Source organism: Oryctolagus cuniculus, chromosome 4 (genome assembly GCF_964237555.1).
Source record: "Oryctolagus cuniculus chromosome 4, mOryCun1.1, whole genome shotgun sequence".
Taxonomy (NCBI): domain Eukaryota; kingdom Metazoa; phylum Chordata; class Mammalia; order Lagomorpha; family Leporidae; genus Oryctolagus; species Oryctolagus cuniculus.
The window spans coordinates 537,931-554,025 of NC_091435.1; the positions used below are offsets into that span (position 1 = coordinate 537,931).

At 49.3% G+C, this 16,095-nt stretch overlaps 1 protein-coding gene across 4 annotated transcripts in view; it reads right to left on the reverse strand.

Annotated features, from left to right (window-relative positions):
- The window catches only part of PCNT (pericentrin), a 161,576-nt gene extending 145,526 nt beyond the window's left edge, over positions 1 to 16,050 (reverse strand). For 2 of the 4 annotated variants that reach the window (XM_008267246.4, XM_008267245.4), the window contains exons 1-3: positions 15,787 to 16,050; positions 13,985 to 14,191; positions 4,919 to 5,098 (exon numbers count right to left, since the gene is read on the reverse strand). In XM_008267246.4, coding sequence (XP_008265468.2) covers positions 4,919 to 5,098; positions 13,985 to 14,191; positions 15,787 to 15,843 — 444 coding nt within the window. In that variant the 5' untranslated portion in view covers positions 15,844 to 16,050. Of the gene's footprint in view, positions 1 to 4,918; positions 5,099 to 13,984; positions 14,192 to 15,041; positions 15,260 to 15,786 lie in introns of those variants that run through there. The other 2 variants (XM_070071719.1, XM_070071720.1) reach the window with 2 other exon arrangements.
- Positions 16,051 to 16,095: the final 45 nt, after the last annotated feature.

Here is a 16,095-nt window from a genome sequence, read left to right on the forward strand (position 1 = left end):
GCCAGTTCAGTCCAAGCTGCTCCATTTCTGATCCAGCTCCCTGCTAATCCACCCAGGAAAGCAGCAGAGGATGGCCCAAGTCCTTGAGCCCCTGGCTACTGGTTTCGGCCTGGCCCAGCCTCGGTTGTTATGGCCATTTGAGTTGTGAACCACTGGATGGAAGATCTCTTTCTCTTTCTCTGTCTCTCCTTCTCTGTAATTCTTTCAAATAAATAAGTTTTACAAAAATGGAGGAGTGGGGCTGGCATGGCACAGTGGATTAAATACTGGAGTGCAAGTTCAAGTCCCAGTGCTCCATTCTGATTTCTGATCCAGCTCCCTGCTAATGACTTTTTTTTTTAAGCTTTACTTATTTATTTGAAAGTCAGTTACACAGAGAAAGGAGAGGCAGAGAAAGAGAGAGGGAAGTCTTCCATCAGATGGTTCACTCCCCAACTGGCTGAAACGGCCGGAACTTCCTCCGAGTCTCCCACGTGGGTGTGGGGCCCAAGGACTTGGGCCATCCTCTACTGCCTTCCCAGGCCATGGCAGAGAGCTGAATCAGAACTGGAGCAGTCGGGCCTCAAACCGGTGCCCATAGGGGATGAGGGCGCTTTGTGCCAGGGCATTAACCCACTGTGCCACAGTGCCGGCCCCATGACTTTCAAATAAATAAATAAATCTTACAAAAAAAAAAAAAAAAGACTAAATGGTATGTGTAGAATACACTCAACCAAGTCTAAAACACAAATAGAAAGTAAAAACAAGGGCTACTCCTCTCTTGGAGCCCCCTCCGTGGCTGCTGCGGTAGAAGGTTTCTGACTTAAATAAATCTTGCTTTGCTCACTGCCTTGTCTGCATGGAAATTCTTCCTCTATGTGAGAGAAGAACCCAGGTCATCATCTTCTTTGCAGTTTTCCCTGTAACAATACTACAATAAAAGAAGACCACAAGCTGGGCTGGCATCGTGGCACAGCAGATCAAGCGGCCGCCTGCAATGCCGTTATCCCATACAGGCACAGGTTCATGTCCAGCTGCTCCACTCTGATCCAGCTTTCTGCTGGTGGCCTAAGAAAGGCAGTGGAAGATGGTCCAGGTGCTTGGGACTGCACTACCCACAGGAGACCCGGATGAAGCTCCTAGTTCCTGGTTTTGGACTGGCCCAGTCCCAACCCTTACACCTATCAGGGGAGTGAATCAGAGAATGCAATCTCTCTCTCTCTAACTCTTTCAAATGAATAAATAAATCTTAAAAAAGGGGAGAGGGGAGTAAAAACAAGTCATAACAAGTCATGATTATTCTAAATGAAAATGGAGGGGCTGGTATTACGGTGCAGCAGGTTAATCTGCCATTTGGGAAGCCCACATCCCCTATCAGGCTGCCTGGTTAAGTCCTAACTATTCAATGCTTCCAATCCAGCTGCCGGCTACCACACTTGGTGGGCAGTAGATGCCCAGACAGAACTCCTGAATCCTGGCTTCAGCCTGGAATCCCCATGGCTTACTGCAGGCATTTGAGGAGTCAATCAGTGGATGGAAGATCTCTGTGCCTCCCTCTGTCACCCTGCCTTTCAAATAAACAATCTTCAAATAAAAATGCAATTATTCCATTCCTTTTTATTATCAAAGGAAAAACAAGATTTATCACCCTATCATACATATCACTGCCTAGTATCCTACCAAGCAATGGATACCTGAATAGAAAATAACATGAACATTTGTACCATAAAGGAATGGATCACTCGAGTTGTTTTCTTTTGAAATTTATTTTAGGGGGTGGGTGTGGGGAGCAACCCGGACTAGACTGTTACTGGAATTAAGACTTATTCTATACATCTGCTCTCCCACAATATGGCGCTGAGAAGGGAGAAACAACTTCTACGCAGCTGCCTCCAGTTCAATCAATAAACTGTAGGACCTGCTCCTGATTGGAGGAGAGCAGCGTACTCGGCTTGTGGGTAGCAGAGTTGGGATTGGTGGAAGAGGACTATAAAGGAGGAGAGAGACAACACGCACCAGGAACATCTAAGGGGAACATCCATCTGAGGAAACACCTGTGCAGCCCCCGAGAGAGCCGGCCGGCGGTGTGCCGCTCCCCCGCGGAAGTGGGGAAGGTGGCAGGGGGAACCGCCCTTCCACGGAGGTGGAAGGGACGGTAGCCAACCCGGGAAGAACCAGCAGCAAACCCGGGGAGGGCCGAGCAGACGAAAGAACAGCGCAGGGTCCTGTGTCGTTCCTCCACGAAGACGGGGAGCGACAGTGGGTGTTGTGGAACAGATTTAAGCTGCCACCTGTGACATCAGCATCCCATATGCACATAGGTTCAAGTCCCAGCTGCTCCACTTCCAATCCAGCTCCCTGATAACTGCCTGAGAAATCAGCTAATTGCTAATTAGCTAACTGCTAATTTCTCATTGCTTGAGAAAGCAATGGAAGATGGCCCAAGCAGCTGGAACCCTGCCACCTATGTGGGAGACCAGGACAGGGTTCCAGGCTCCTGGCTCTGGCCTGGCCTAGCCCTGGCCATTGTGGTCATTTAGGGAGTGAACCAGTGGATGGAAGATCTCTTTTTATTTTATTTATCTGAAAGCAGGAGTGACAGAGAGTGTTTAATCCCCAATGGCTGCAAAGGCCAGGACTGTCCAGGAACTCCACCCAAGTGTCCTATGTGGGTGGCAGGGGCCCAAGCACTTGAGCCATTTTCTGCTCCTTTCTCAAACACATCAGCAAGAAGCTGGAGTGCAAGAAAACAGCTGGGATTCAAACCAGTGCTCCAACATGAGATGCCAGCGTCACAAGCAATGGGAGCTCACTCTGTGCCACAGCGCAAGCCCCTCTCTGAGCTTCCTTTCAGACACCTGGCATTCTGAAGTGACACTAACAACACAGTAATCTGACCCAGTCTGCCCACTAACAACACAGTAATCTGACTCATTACTGCCCCGTCTGCCCAGCTCCCTCTAGCCCAACCCCCACTAGCAGGCACAAAATGCAATTTTATTTCAGTGTTAGACTGAGCTGAGCTGAGGAGAAAGGCAAACCTACCCAAACTATAACTGACTCCAAAATCAACAAGGGAAAGTTCTGCACTACTGGTCCCTCTGTCCCATCAACCCATTCAGCCAATTTAGAATTCACTACACTTCCGTAATCTGAGAAAATCAGAGCAATGGGCACAGCAGCCATTCCCCCACTAACAAGGGAATGAGAGCTGCAGGTAGAGGACTCTAGGCACTGCGCTCCTCGCCATGCACCACCGTCACCCATGTCCAGACCTTCACCCAGGTCCAGAGGGCCTTCCCAGGAATCAGCACATTCACGTCCCACTAGCCCTGCTGGACCTGAACCCCCAACACAGACGCCTAGCACAGACAGCCCACGGAATCCCAACTATTGTGCTGGGTGTGGTCTTGTTTCTCCACCTTTAATGTTTCTTTCATGATCTACTCAATTAAGCAGATACCTTCATCTTGTCCTCATCTTTAAATAGACAGTACACGGGGCTGGCATGACTCAGTGAGGTTAAGCTGCCTTCTACCATACCAGCATCCCATATGAGCACCAGTTTTGAGTCCCAGCTGCTCCACATCTGATCCACCTCCCTCCTAACGAACCTGGAAAAGCAAGAGAAGATGGCCAAAGTCTTTGGGACCCTGCCACCCACAAGGGAGACTAGGATGGAATTCCAGGCTCCTGGCTTCAGCTTGGCCCAACCCCAGCCATCTAGGGAATGAACCTGTCTCACACCCTCTTGATAACTCTTTTAAATAAATAAATCCTTAAAAAAAGATTTATTTATTTATGTATTTATTTATTTGAAAGTCACAGTTACAGAGAGACAGAAGGAGAGACAGAGAGGCCTTCCATCCACTGGTTCACTCCCCAGTTGACCACAATAGCTGGAGCTGAGCTGATCCAAAGCCAGGAGCAAGGATCTCCCATGCAGGTGCAGGGGCCCAAGGACTTGGGCCATCTTCTACTGCTTTCCCAGGCCATAACAGAGAGCTGGATCGGAAGTGGAGCAACCAGGACTCGAACCAGTGCCCATATGGGATGCCGGCACTGCAGGCGGCCCCTAAATAAAAAAATCTTTAGGGCCGGCGCCGCGGCTCACTAGGCTAATCCTCCGCCTAGCGGCGCCGGCACACCAGGTTCTAGTCCCGGTCGGGGAGCCGGATTCTGTCCCGGTTGCCCCTCTTCCAGGCCAGCTCTCTGCTGTGGCCAGGGAGTGCAGTGGAGGATGGCCCAGGTGCTTGGGCCCTGCACCCCATGGGAGACCAGGAAAAGCACCTGGCTCCTGGCTCCTGCCATCGGATCAGCGCGGTGCACCGGCCGCAGCGCGCTGGCCGCGGCGGCCATTGGAGGGTGAACCAACGGCAAAGGAAGACCTTTCTCTCTGTCTCTCTCTCTCACTGTCCACTCTGCCTGTCAAAAAAAAAAAAAAAAAATCTTTAGGCCGGCGCTGTGGCTCACTTTGTTAATCCTCCGCCTGCGGCGCCAGCATCCCATATGGGCCCCGGGTTCTAGTCCCTGTTGCTCCTCTTCCGGTCCAGCTCTCTGCTGTGGCCCGGGAGGGCAGCAGAGGATGGCCCAAGTGCTTGGGCCCCTGCACCCACGTGGGAGACCAGGAGGAAGCACCTGGCTCCTGGCTTGGGATCAGCGCAGCACCAGCCGTGGCGCCCATTTTGGGGGTGAACCAACAGAGGGAAAACCTTTTTCTCTGTCTCTCTCTCTCACTGTCTAACTCTAACTGTCAAATAAAAAAAAACTTTAATAAATAAAATGGCATAATCACTACTAGCAAGAGGAGGGAAAAGTACAAACTCAGACATACCCAAACAAACCATGTAACTCAGAAGGTGATCCCAGCCTTCACATTTTACTTGAAAAATCAACATTTTCTCTGAATAAATCAGATATCTGTGAGTTAACAACAAACCTGCTGGCAAGGAACAGATCCAGAACGCTGTGCCAGTTGATCCTGCAGGTCCTTCACTTCCAGACCAAGTCTATCAATAGTTTCTTGCCTACTCAGAAGTTTTGCTTCCAATTCAGTTATTCTGGCCTGGGCATTCTTAATTTCAAGCTGATTCTGATCCACAGGCAAATATATTCTGTCCTTTAAAAGAAAAAAGTAATTATTTTACTTACACTCTCAAAACTCAAAGATCCTTTCATCCCGTTCCTGCCTCCTCTCAAGTCAAACTTCAATACCTTTCTCTAAACACAACTTTCAGAACCACCACACCTGCCCTCCTACTGTGGATGCCTAACATGGACTGAATATCTGCACCGATGTTCACTGGTACCTTCACAGCCACTGTGACTGCATCTGGAGACATGGCCTCTGGGAGGTAATTAAGGTTAGACAGGGTCATAAGGGTGGGCCCCAAACTTGCAAGAGCAGGAAGAGACACCATGGGAGAGAACACAGTGAAGGCAGCCGTTTGTGAGCAGGGAGAGGCCTCAGCAGAAACCAGCCCTGCTGAGGCACTGGTCTTGGACTTCCAGCCTCCAGGAGGCTAACTGGAGCAAGTTTCTGTCATGCCCCTTAAGTTCACTTTTATGTAAACATGTGTTCAGGTTCTCATTAATAGCTTTCTTCAGCTTACAGTTAAAAATGTCTAGTCATTCTTAACATAATTTTATGTAGGATGTAAACAGATGAAAATACATCTATGGTATTAAACTTCCATGGGAGAGGACAGCAGGTTAAATCACCACTTGGAATGTCCACATTCCATATTGGAGTGCCAGGTTCAAGTCCCAGAACCAGCTCCCTGCTAATGCATATCCTGAGAAGCATCAGATGATGGCTCAAGGACTTGAGTCCCTACCACCTATAATGGAGACCAGATGAGGTTTCTGGCTCCTGGATTCAGCCAGGCCCAGTTCCAGCTATTGCAGGCATTTAGGGAGTGAACCACTGGATCGAAGTACTCCAATGAACTGAAGTGTCCTCATGCTCATTTCTTTCCGCCTCTCTGCCTTTCAAGTAAATATGTTAAACAATTTTGTTTTCACATGAGCAATTTTTTAATGTTTATTTCATTTTTTATTTATTTGAAATGCAAAGTGACAAAGAGACAGGTCTTTTGTCACTGGTTCATTCTGTACATGCCTGAGACCTCATGAGGATGAGGTCTGCCTAGGATGCACCAGGCAAAGCCAGGTAATCAGGAACTCCATTCATGTCTCCGCATGGGTGGCAGGGACTCATTACCTAAGCCAACATCTCCTACCTCCCAGGCACATTAGCAGGAAGCTGGGTGGGAGGCAGAGGCAGAGGCAAGACTCAATCCCAGTCACTTCAATATGGGATGTGGGTGTCACAAGCAGCTCCATTGCACTACAATACTCACTCCCATAAACATTAAAAATAAAGACAAAAAACAAAAAAACTATACACAAATATTTTACTTGTTAGTAAATTTGTTTTTTACAGGGGTGTGGGCTAGAAATTTTGAAATTAGTTTGTATTTAAGTAATGTCCAAATAAGTATTATTAAGACAGCCATGTTTCTATCATTAAAAGGAGTTCAAAATAAGAAAAGTGGGAAAGCTAAAATGAATTCCGTTATTGGCTTAGAATTAAAAGTATCAGTGTAAACTCATTGCTTTTATATTCATGCAAATAAACAAAGAAATAGATAACACGTATGTGAATATGTATTTACTAGCTCTGTCTATTCAAATAGCTTAGAAACAAAGACACCCCAGCAATATAACCATGAGTGCAGAACTGTTGCAAAAAGGGAGTATTAGAACAAGGCAGCGGCCGGCGCCGCGGCTCACTAGGCTAATCCTCCGCCTAGCGGCGCCGGCACACCGGGTTCTAGTCCCGGTTGGGGCGCCAGATTCTGTCCCGGTTGCCCCTCTTCCAGGCCAGCCCTCTGCTGTGGCCAGGGAGTGCAGTGGAGGATGGCCCAGGTGCTTGGGCCCTGCACCCCATGGGAGACCAGGAAAAGCACCTGGCTCCTGGCTCCTGCCATCGGATCAGCGCGGTGTGCCGGCCGCAGCGCGCTGGCCGCGGCGGCCATTGGAGGGTGAACCAACGGCAAAGGAAGACCTTTCTCTCTGTCTCTCTCTCTCACTGTCCACTCTGCCTGTCAAAAAAAATTAAAAAAAAAAAAAAAATAGAACAAGGCAGGGGCCAGCGCCACGGTGCGGTACGTTAATCCTCGGCCTGCAGCACCGGCATCCCATGTGGGCACCGGTTCTGGTCCCAGCTGCTCCTCTTCCAGTCCAGCTCTCTGCTAATGGCCTGGGAAAGCAGTGGAGGATGGCCCAAGCCCCTGGGTCCCTGCACCCGCACGGGAGACCTGGAAGAAGCTCCTGGCTCCTGGCTTCAGATCGGCACAGCTCCAGCCATTGCAGCCATCTGGGGAGTGAACCAAGGGAAGGAAGACCTTTCTCTCTGTCTCTCCCTTTCTCTGTCTGTAACTCTACCTCTAAAATAAATAAAAATAAATAAAAATCTTTTAAAAAATTTAAAAAAAGAAACAGAACAAGGCAGGGAATCTCAAAGAATTTACTGCCTGGTTTGTTTGTGAGAGCATGTATCAGAAAAGCTTATCGTGCACCAAACACAAGCTGCAAGGGCTCAGTCCAGGTCAGGTCTCGGGACACAATGAAGGAAGGTCTCTGCTGCTTCCACTACTGCTCCCACAGCCCTCGCTACAGCAGCTCTGGCAGACGGCTTCTCCAGGAGGCAGTGTCTCTAGGAAACCGTACCTTCCCACCGTCTCCTTTACTTGTCACAACTAAACAGAGCTTTCCTTTAGCAGTTGTTGCTTGAGACTGATTACTTGTCGACACCCCAAGTAAATGGACCTTGTGGGTGCTAACATTTGAGACAAGCACACATAGAACTCAGATCTTGGTTTTTTTTTTTTTTTTGTCTTTTTTTTTTCTTTTTGACAGGCAGAGTGGACAGTGAGAGAGAGAGAGACAGAGAGAAAGGTCTTCCTTTTGCCGTTGGTTCACCCTCCAATGGCCGCCGCGGCCGGCGCACCACACTGATCCGAAGCCAGGAGCCAGGTGCTTCTCCTGGTCTCCCATGTGGGTGCAGGGCCCAAGCGCTTGGGCCATCCTCCACTGCACTCCCTGGCCATAGCAGAGAGCTGGCCTGGAAGAGGGGCAACGGGGACAGAATCCGGTGCCCCGATCGGGACTAGAACCCGGGGTGCCAGCGCCACAGGCGGAGGATTAGCCTAGTGAGCCACGGCACCGGCCAGATCTTGTCTTCTTAACACCATTCTTCACAAAAAAGAATCAGAGCTTCTTAAACAAATGGTTGATTCCAAGGCCACAGCCAGGAAAGGACAAAATAAACCTGGAAAATCTTGGTTCCAGGAAGTAAGGAGGTCTTCAAAAACAACTGAGGCACACTAAAAGGATATACAAGCCAACTCAAAGGAGCTCTCAACGGCCAAATCTATGTATTTCAGCAACAAAATAAACATTGATATGATGGAGTAAAACCAACAGAAGAAAAGGAATGCCACACTGAGTCCAGTATGAGACCACAGTATAATAACTGAATAAACTGGAGAGAAGCAATAGCTTTTCCTTACAGTAGCATGCCAATTAATTTATGTGGCTAGAATGATAGAAATAAAAAGTCATCACTTGGTGAACACAACCGTAATAATTATTCAGGCAAGAAATGAAAGCTAAAACTGATGGAAGAAAATACGATGAGAAATGAGATTTTTGCAGAATTCTAAGTCTACATATTGTGTTTGTTAACTACAAAAGGAAAACCAAACTTTCTATCAGGAAGGAACCTGGCAGGCATAACCGTAATTAAGACATAAAGTTAGCATCGTCTGTTAAGAGCTGTGTCAAATATCACCACGAGGGGCCCTCAAGTAAAGCACTGAACAGAAAACGTCATCACTTCTACAGCATTCTTTGCCAAAAGAAATGATGTGAATTTTTATTTAGTTATTTTTTTTAAGATTTATTTTTTATTTATTTGTAAGACAGAGTTACAGAGAGAGGTAGAGACAGAGAGAGAGGTCTTCCATGCGCTGGTTCACTCCCCAAATGACCACAACAGCCGGAGCTGCGCTGATCTGAAGCCAGGAGCCAGGAGCTTCTTCCAGGTGTCCCACGTGGGTGCAGGGGCCCAAGGACGTGGACCATCCTCCACCACTTTCCCAGACCATAGCAGAGAGCTGGATCGGAAGAGGAGCAGCCGGGACTAGAACCAGCACCCATATGGGATGCAAGCACTTCAGGCCAGGGCTTTAACCCGCTGTGCCACAGCGCCGGCCCCAAAATGATGTGAATTTAATCATGAGGAAATATCCACAAACCAAACTAACATGATTTCTACAAAATAACTAGCTAGTTTTTAAAAAGTGTCACAGGAGCATTGAGCCATTGTGGCACAACAGATAAAGCCACTGTTGGGATGTCCACATGCCCAGCTGCCAATCTGAGTCCCAGCTGCGCCAAGCTTCCAATCCAGCTACCTGTTAGTACACAATATAGGAAGCAGCAAGGGATGGCTGACGTTCTTGGTTCCTACCACACATTTAAGAGACCCAAATGGAGTTCCTGGCTCCTAGCTTTGGCCTGGCGGCTGCAGGCATTAGAAAAATAAACAAGTAGGCGGCTGCAGGCATTGGAAGAGTAAACAAGTAGATGGAAGACCTCCCTCTCTGACTCTCCCTTTAAGTTACTCTTTCAAATAAATAAATAAATCTTTTTAAAAAATAAATAAATCTTTAAAAGAAAATTGGGGCCTGTGTTGTAGCACAGCAGGTTAAGTTGCTGCTGTGACCCTGGAATCCCGTATGAGCGCTGGTTCCAGTTCCTGCTGCTCTACTTCCAATCCAGCCTCCTGCTAATGTACTTGGGAAGGCAACAGAAGATGTCCAAATACTTGGGCCTCCACCACCCACATGAAAGACCTAGATGGAGTTTCTGTCTCCCAGCTTTGGCCAGGACCAGTCTTGCCTATTGTGGCCATCTGAGAAGTGAAGCAGAAGATGGAAAAATGTCTCTTCCTTTCCCTCAACCTGTCACTCTACCTTTCAAATAAATATTTAAAGTAAAAAAACAAGCATCATGATGAAGGAGGTGGCAACCACTTGGCTTAGTGGTTAAAAAACCAGAATCCCAAATCAGAGTATCTGGTTTTTTTAGTCCTGGCTCCGTCTCTGATTGCAGCTTCCTGCTAATGTGTACCCTAGGGGTCATAGGAGTCAATGGTGATGGCTAAAGTAGTTGGGTCCCCACCACCCACCTGGGAGACATGGATTGAGTTCTTAGCTCCTGGCTTTGGCCTAGCCCAGCCCCAGCTGTTTCATGCACTTGGGAAGTAAACCATCCAATGGGAGCTCTCTCTGTGCGTCTGTTCCTCTCCTCTCTACTTGTCATTTAATAAATTTTTATTTTTTATTTTTTGACAGGCAGAGTGGACAGTGAGAGAGAGAGACCGAGAGAAAGGTCTTCCTTTTGCTGTTGCTTCACCCTCCAATGGCTGCCGTGGCCTGCGTGTTGCGGCCAGCGCATCCCGCTGATCCAAAGGCAGGAGCCAGGTGCTTCTCCTGGTCTCCCATAGGGTGCAGGGCGCCGTAAGGCAGAGGATTAGCCTAGTGAGCCCGGTGTGCCGGCGTGTCATTTATTAAATTTAAAAAAAAAGGCATGGCCAGTGCTGCAGCTCACTAGGCTAATCCTCCGCCTGCGGTGTCAGCACCCCGGGTTCTAGTCCTGGTCGGGGCACCGGATTCTGTCCCGGTTGCCCCTCTTCCCAGCCAGCTCAATGCTGTGGCCCGGGAAGGCAGTGGAGGATGGCCCAGGTCCTTGGGCCCCGTACCCGCATGAGAGACCAGGAGAAAGCACCTAGCTCCTAGCCTCGGTTCAGCGCAGCGCAAGGGCCGCAACGCGCCGGCCGTAGCGGCCACTTGGGGGGTGAACCAATGGAAAAGGAAGACCTTTCTCTCTGTCTCTCTCTCTCTCTCTCTGTCTAACTCCGCCTGTCAAAAAAAATAAATAAATAAAAATAAATAAAAAAAGAAAGGCTTGGTCCCCCAAAGCCTTAATAAAAAAAAGGCAAAAAAAAAAGACTGAGAGACTATCTGTCTCAGACTCAGACTGGAAGCAAAGGACACACAACACAGAAATGCAACACAGCATCCTAAACCAGAAAAGGGCTATTAGTGGAACAAAGAGTAAAATCTGAAAGTTTACCAGTTACTAGCTCATAGCATTGTTTCACTGTTAAACTAATTCTGATAGTTATAATAAAATTAAGTAAGACTTTAACATTTCAGAAAGCTGGCAAAGGGTACCCAGGAACTCTGCTATTTTCATACATCTTTTCTGACATTATTTCAAAATCAAAGGTAAAAATGATAAAAATACTCATTTAAAATTTAAAAAAGGTGTCTCTTATATGAAAGTTAAAAAAAAAAAAACTGTAAGAGGTGCTGGTGTTGTAGCACAGTGGGTTAAGCCACTGTTTGCACCACCAGCACCCCATACCAGAGCGCCTTTCCGTCTCAGCTGCCCCCCTCCATTCCAGTAATCTGCTAATATGCCGGGATGATGGTCAAAGTGCTTGGATTCCTGTCACCCACATAAGAGACCCGGATGGAGTTCCTGGCTTTGGCCTAGACCTGCCCCAGCCATTGTGGCCTTTGGGGGAATGAACTAGCACATGGAAGATCTGTGTGTCTCTCCTCCCTCTCTATATCACTCTTTCAAATAAATAAATAAATATTTTTTTTAAAATAAAGTGATAAATGTTGAGGGCTGGTACTGTGGCGTAACAGGTTACACAGCATCAGCTGCAGCATCAGCATCTCATATGGGCACCGATTCGAGTCCCAGCTGCTCCATTTCTGATCCAGCTCTCTGCAAACATGCCTGGGAAAGCAGTGGAAGACGGCCCAAGTGCCTATGCCCATGCCCCACTTGGGAGACCTGGAGGAAGCTCCTGGCTCCTGGTTTCAGTCTGGCCAACCCCCAGCCATTTGCGGCCATCTGGGGAGTTAAACACCAGATGGAAGATTTTTCTCTCTGTTTCTCCTTCTCTTTCTGTTACTCTGCCTTTCAAATAAATAAAAAACAAAATAAAATAAAAAAGTAATAAATGTTAATAACACAAAATGAAACTTTCTCCTCAAAGACTCTAGGCTGGAAACACACAAAGAAAAATCACTAGCAGTAAATACTGTGCTCCTTAACAGAGCTTTCATTTCCTCAGCGTCACTGAGACATGGTTTCTGAGAACTGCTGCTTTCCTCTGAGAGAAACAATGAGAGAACAACAATTGACAAGTAAAAACTGACCTCAGGCCTGTGGGAGGACAGGGAGCTGAGAGTTGGTGAACTGAGCACAGCAATGTGGTAGAATGAGAAGGCCGTGCCAAGATGGCACTGGGGAGCGAGCATCAGTTACTCAGAAAATGGCTTTGGAACCCACCTAGCAAAGGAGCCTGCCTGGCAGCAGGCAGTGATTGATTACGGCATAAACCACCCCTTAACCGGATTGGCTGCCTCAGCTATATAAGCTGCTGCACCAACTGAAATAGACGAGTCTGCAGGCTGCTGGTCTCTGGCCCGCTTTCACCTGACTCCCTCCTGGTGTCTGTGTCATGATTCCGTGCCTCTTGCCCACAACATTCTCCTCCTCTCAGAATGAATCCACAGCAACACAGCAGGCTTGGCCTCAGGGAATCCATGGGAGCACCACAGCAAGGTCTTAAAATTTTTTAAAGAAGTAAAATTCCAGGCTGGCGCCGCAGCTCACTAGGCTAATCCTCCGCCTTGCGGTGCCAGCACACCGGGTTCTAGTCCTGGTCGGGGCACCGGATCCTGTCCCGGCTGCCCCTCTTCCAGGCCAGCTCTCTGCTGTGGCCCGGGAGTGCAGTGGAGGATGGCCCAAGTCCTTGGGCCCTGCACCCCACGGGAGACCAGGAGAAGCACCTGGCTCCTGCCATCGGATCAGCGGAGTGCGCCGGCCGCGGCGGCCATTGGAGGGTGAACCAACGGCAAAGGAAGACCTTTCTCTCTGTCTCTCTCTCTCTCACTGTCCACTCTGCCTGTCAAAAAAGTAAAAAAAAAAAAAAAAAAAAAAAAAAAAAAAAAAAAAGAAGTAAAATTCCACATTTGTAGGGAGACTATCACAAGTTTTACATGCTGGTGACAATTAATCTTTTATGAATAAGGCAGGCCAGACACATCATGACTGAGCCAAATTCTGCCCTCAAAATTCTATTCCAAGTTCTGTAAATTTGTATTTTCCAGCTCATCCTAGCAAAGACCTAAACCAACACCCACCCTGTTGCACAGAGCAGGGACACTCAAGATTCAAGGCAACTCACTTATAATCCACACGAGAAACCATCCCAGGGAGATTCCACCTAAGGGCAGATCTGGAGAGCCAGGGGAGCCATGAGAGACAGTACCTGCAGCACCCTCAACAGCCACTCACCTGCTGCACCTGCCCCCAGGGGCTCACCCAGGCTGCTCACAAGGCCTTAGCCAGCCAGTCAGCCAGCCTCCTCCAGAAATACCGCATTTCTATGACACCTACAACTCTTCCCATCTCATCACCTTCAGTAAGAAGGTAAAGGACAAAGATAACAGGCCGGTACATATGAGAGTAGATGAAGAAGTACTCTAAGTGTCCAAAGAAACTCATGTTAAAGGGGTTGATACACACACCACATATGACAACCTCCCACGCAACCGCAACACACCAAACACAAGTCACACTTATAAAACTTGCCCTAACTAAAACAACCACTGAAATTAACACTATCTTATTTAGGTATCAATTCAAAATTTCTTAAATTCATATAATAAAGACAAAATACTTAAAAACAGTAAAACCATTATTAAAATTTACTCACCTTTTGTAAACTAAAACAAACTCTCTTTCCCACCTTTGAAAGGGAAAAGCAGACCAAAGTCTACTTTTGGTAAGTTACACTAGCAATGACAAAAAGAGCAAACTGTGAAAACACAACGCTGAGGAAACCTACCTCAGCCGCAAACGCCCCTGTCGCCCCGTCAGGGGTTTCGCAGCATGTGTTGTACACGTCCCTCACTCCAAAGAGTCCACTGTCCTCAGCGGCTACCGGGCTCTCCTCCTGGACAGGCGCATGGACAGCCGAGCCCTTCCTCTTCGCCGTCTTTTTCTTCGAATGCGCACAGTCACCTTTTGTTTTTCTCTGTCGGAAGTGAGCAAGCTGCGCAAGAACGTGGAGAAGTAGTAAAGGCAAAGGTAAGTGAGAAAAAAATAACAGAACCACAAAGTCAACAGACTCGAGGGGAACATGAGGCTCTAGCGCTGACTCGGTCCACGCAGCCACACCTGGCCAATAAGATCACTCTCCCACAAACGCTGCCTTCATTAGTATCTACGACTCCAGCATTAAGTTCAGAATTATCTAAAAAGAGTCTAGTAATGAGGACATTGAGGATGCCTATATCCAGGCAAAAGAAACAATAGAGCTGACTGGCAGAATCGCTTTTCTGACCCTTAGCGGTTTAGGAGAAAATTAGGATTTTTAACCTTAACTCTATTTAAAGGCCGGATAGACTAATCAAGGCATGTTTTAGGTTCAAAATTACAAAAAGCTAAATCGCTCCCTTCTTGCCCTTTTCCCCCAACCGAGGAAATATATATTCCAGCCAAAACTTCCTAGCCATAGAATCTGAGACAAGCTACCAAAATAGCAAAAAATTAATTAAGCCAGGTCAATCTAACATCTTCCTTTACGGAATCAGATGTTCCATTTTTCATGACACAGCTCACCAAAGCACCAGGGACCTCCACAGAATGTCGTCCGTCAGAAGATACAGCCTAGCTCTGCTCAGCCCCTCAACTCTGAGAGCTTTCCTACGTGGTCACCCCCCGCCTCACGCAAAGGGCATGAGGTCCAACAACAGGGGGCCCGTGTTCCTCGCATGGTAACTTGGACCGTAAGTGCACATTTCATGGACACCGGGTCATTTACTTTTGGAAAAAACCACATCAAGGCTGAACACTGCCTCCAAAGCCAACCCCAGCTTTATTCCCCACGTGCCCTCCCTCACTTTCTGAAGCACGGACGCGGCCCCGCCACAGGCCTTGGACTCATGACTTCCCAGGCTCCTAGGAGCACGCTGGCTCTCCTTGCGGACCTCGGGGAACACATGCGGAAGCTCTGGGCTCCGGCTCATTTTCGCATCCTGGCGAGCAGCCTGCCTCAGGCCGTCCGGACACCCCGCCAAAGGAAGCCAAGTGAGGATCCGGTTCTGCGGTCCCTGTCACTGCCCCGCACCGAGAGAACCAGCCCCGAACGCTTCCTCAGGCGGGTCCCGCTCACGCAGGTGACACCCGCACGGAGAGCGCCAATGTGCGCCGGGCCAGGCCCCAGGCTGACCCAGGTAAAAACCCGCGAGTGGGCGGAGCGCCCGGGGCCGCACGCGCCGCTCACAAGGCCAAAGGCGCGCAGCGCCCCGGAGAACGCCATCACGTCTCCCGGGAAACGGGGCGGGGTCGGCAGAACACCAGAGCGCAGGCGCAGCCCCGCCTCGCCCCGCCTACCCGCCAGGCGCTCCCGTCCCGGCCGCGGATTGGCTACAGCCGCAGTGGGGGCGGGCCCGCGCAGAGGGCGGCGGATTCAAGATGGCGGCGGTCAGGAGAAAACTTCCAGTGGAGACGGCGGGAAAGGCAAGGCCTGGCGGTGGCTCCACGCCTAACCGCGTCCGCTCCTGGCAGAGGGCGGCGGCAAGCACCGGAGCCTGCCCCGGAGACTTCACGCTGGGGCAGCGGGAGGAGAGGCGTGCTGCCGTTTACCTTCGCTCTCCCAGCCTCCACCTTTCGGCGCCGCTGCTCTTGCTCATCCTCTTCCATCTCCCTCTTGGAGTCTTCACGAGTCGCCCGGAGCTGGCGGTGTAGACACGGCGCCGACTTCGCTCTATTGACACTCCCTCCCCCGCGCCAGGGCTCGCCCTCCCCCAGCGACAACTGTCACGCACTGTGGGCCCGCCCCGCCGTCGGCCCGCCCCGCTGCGTCGCCAATGAGGACCCCGCGTTCCCGCTTTCGCGCACGCGCAGTCAAGGAGGAGCGGCCCGGGGGAGGCTCCGCCCCTGCTGCTCGCCGGG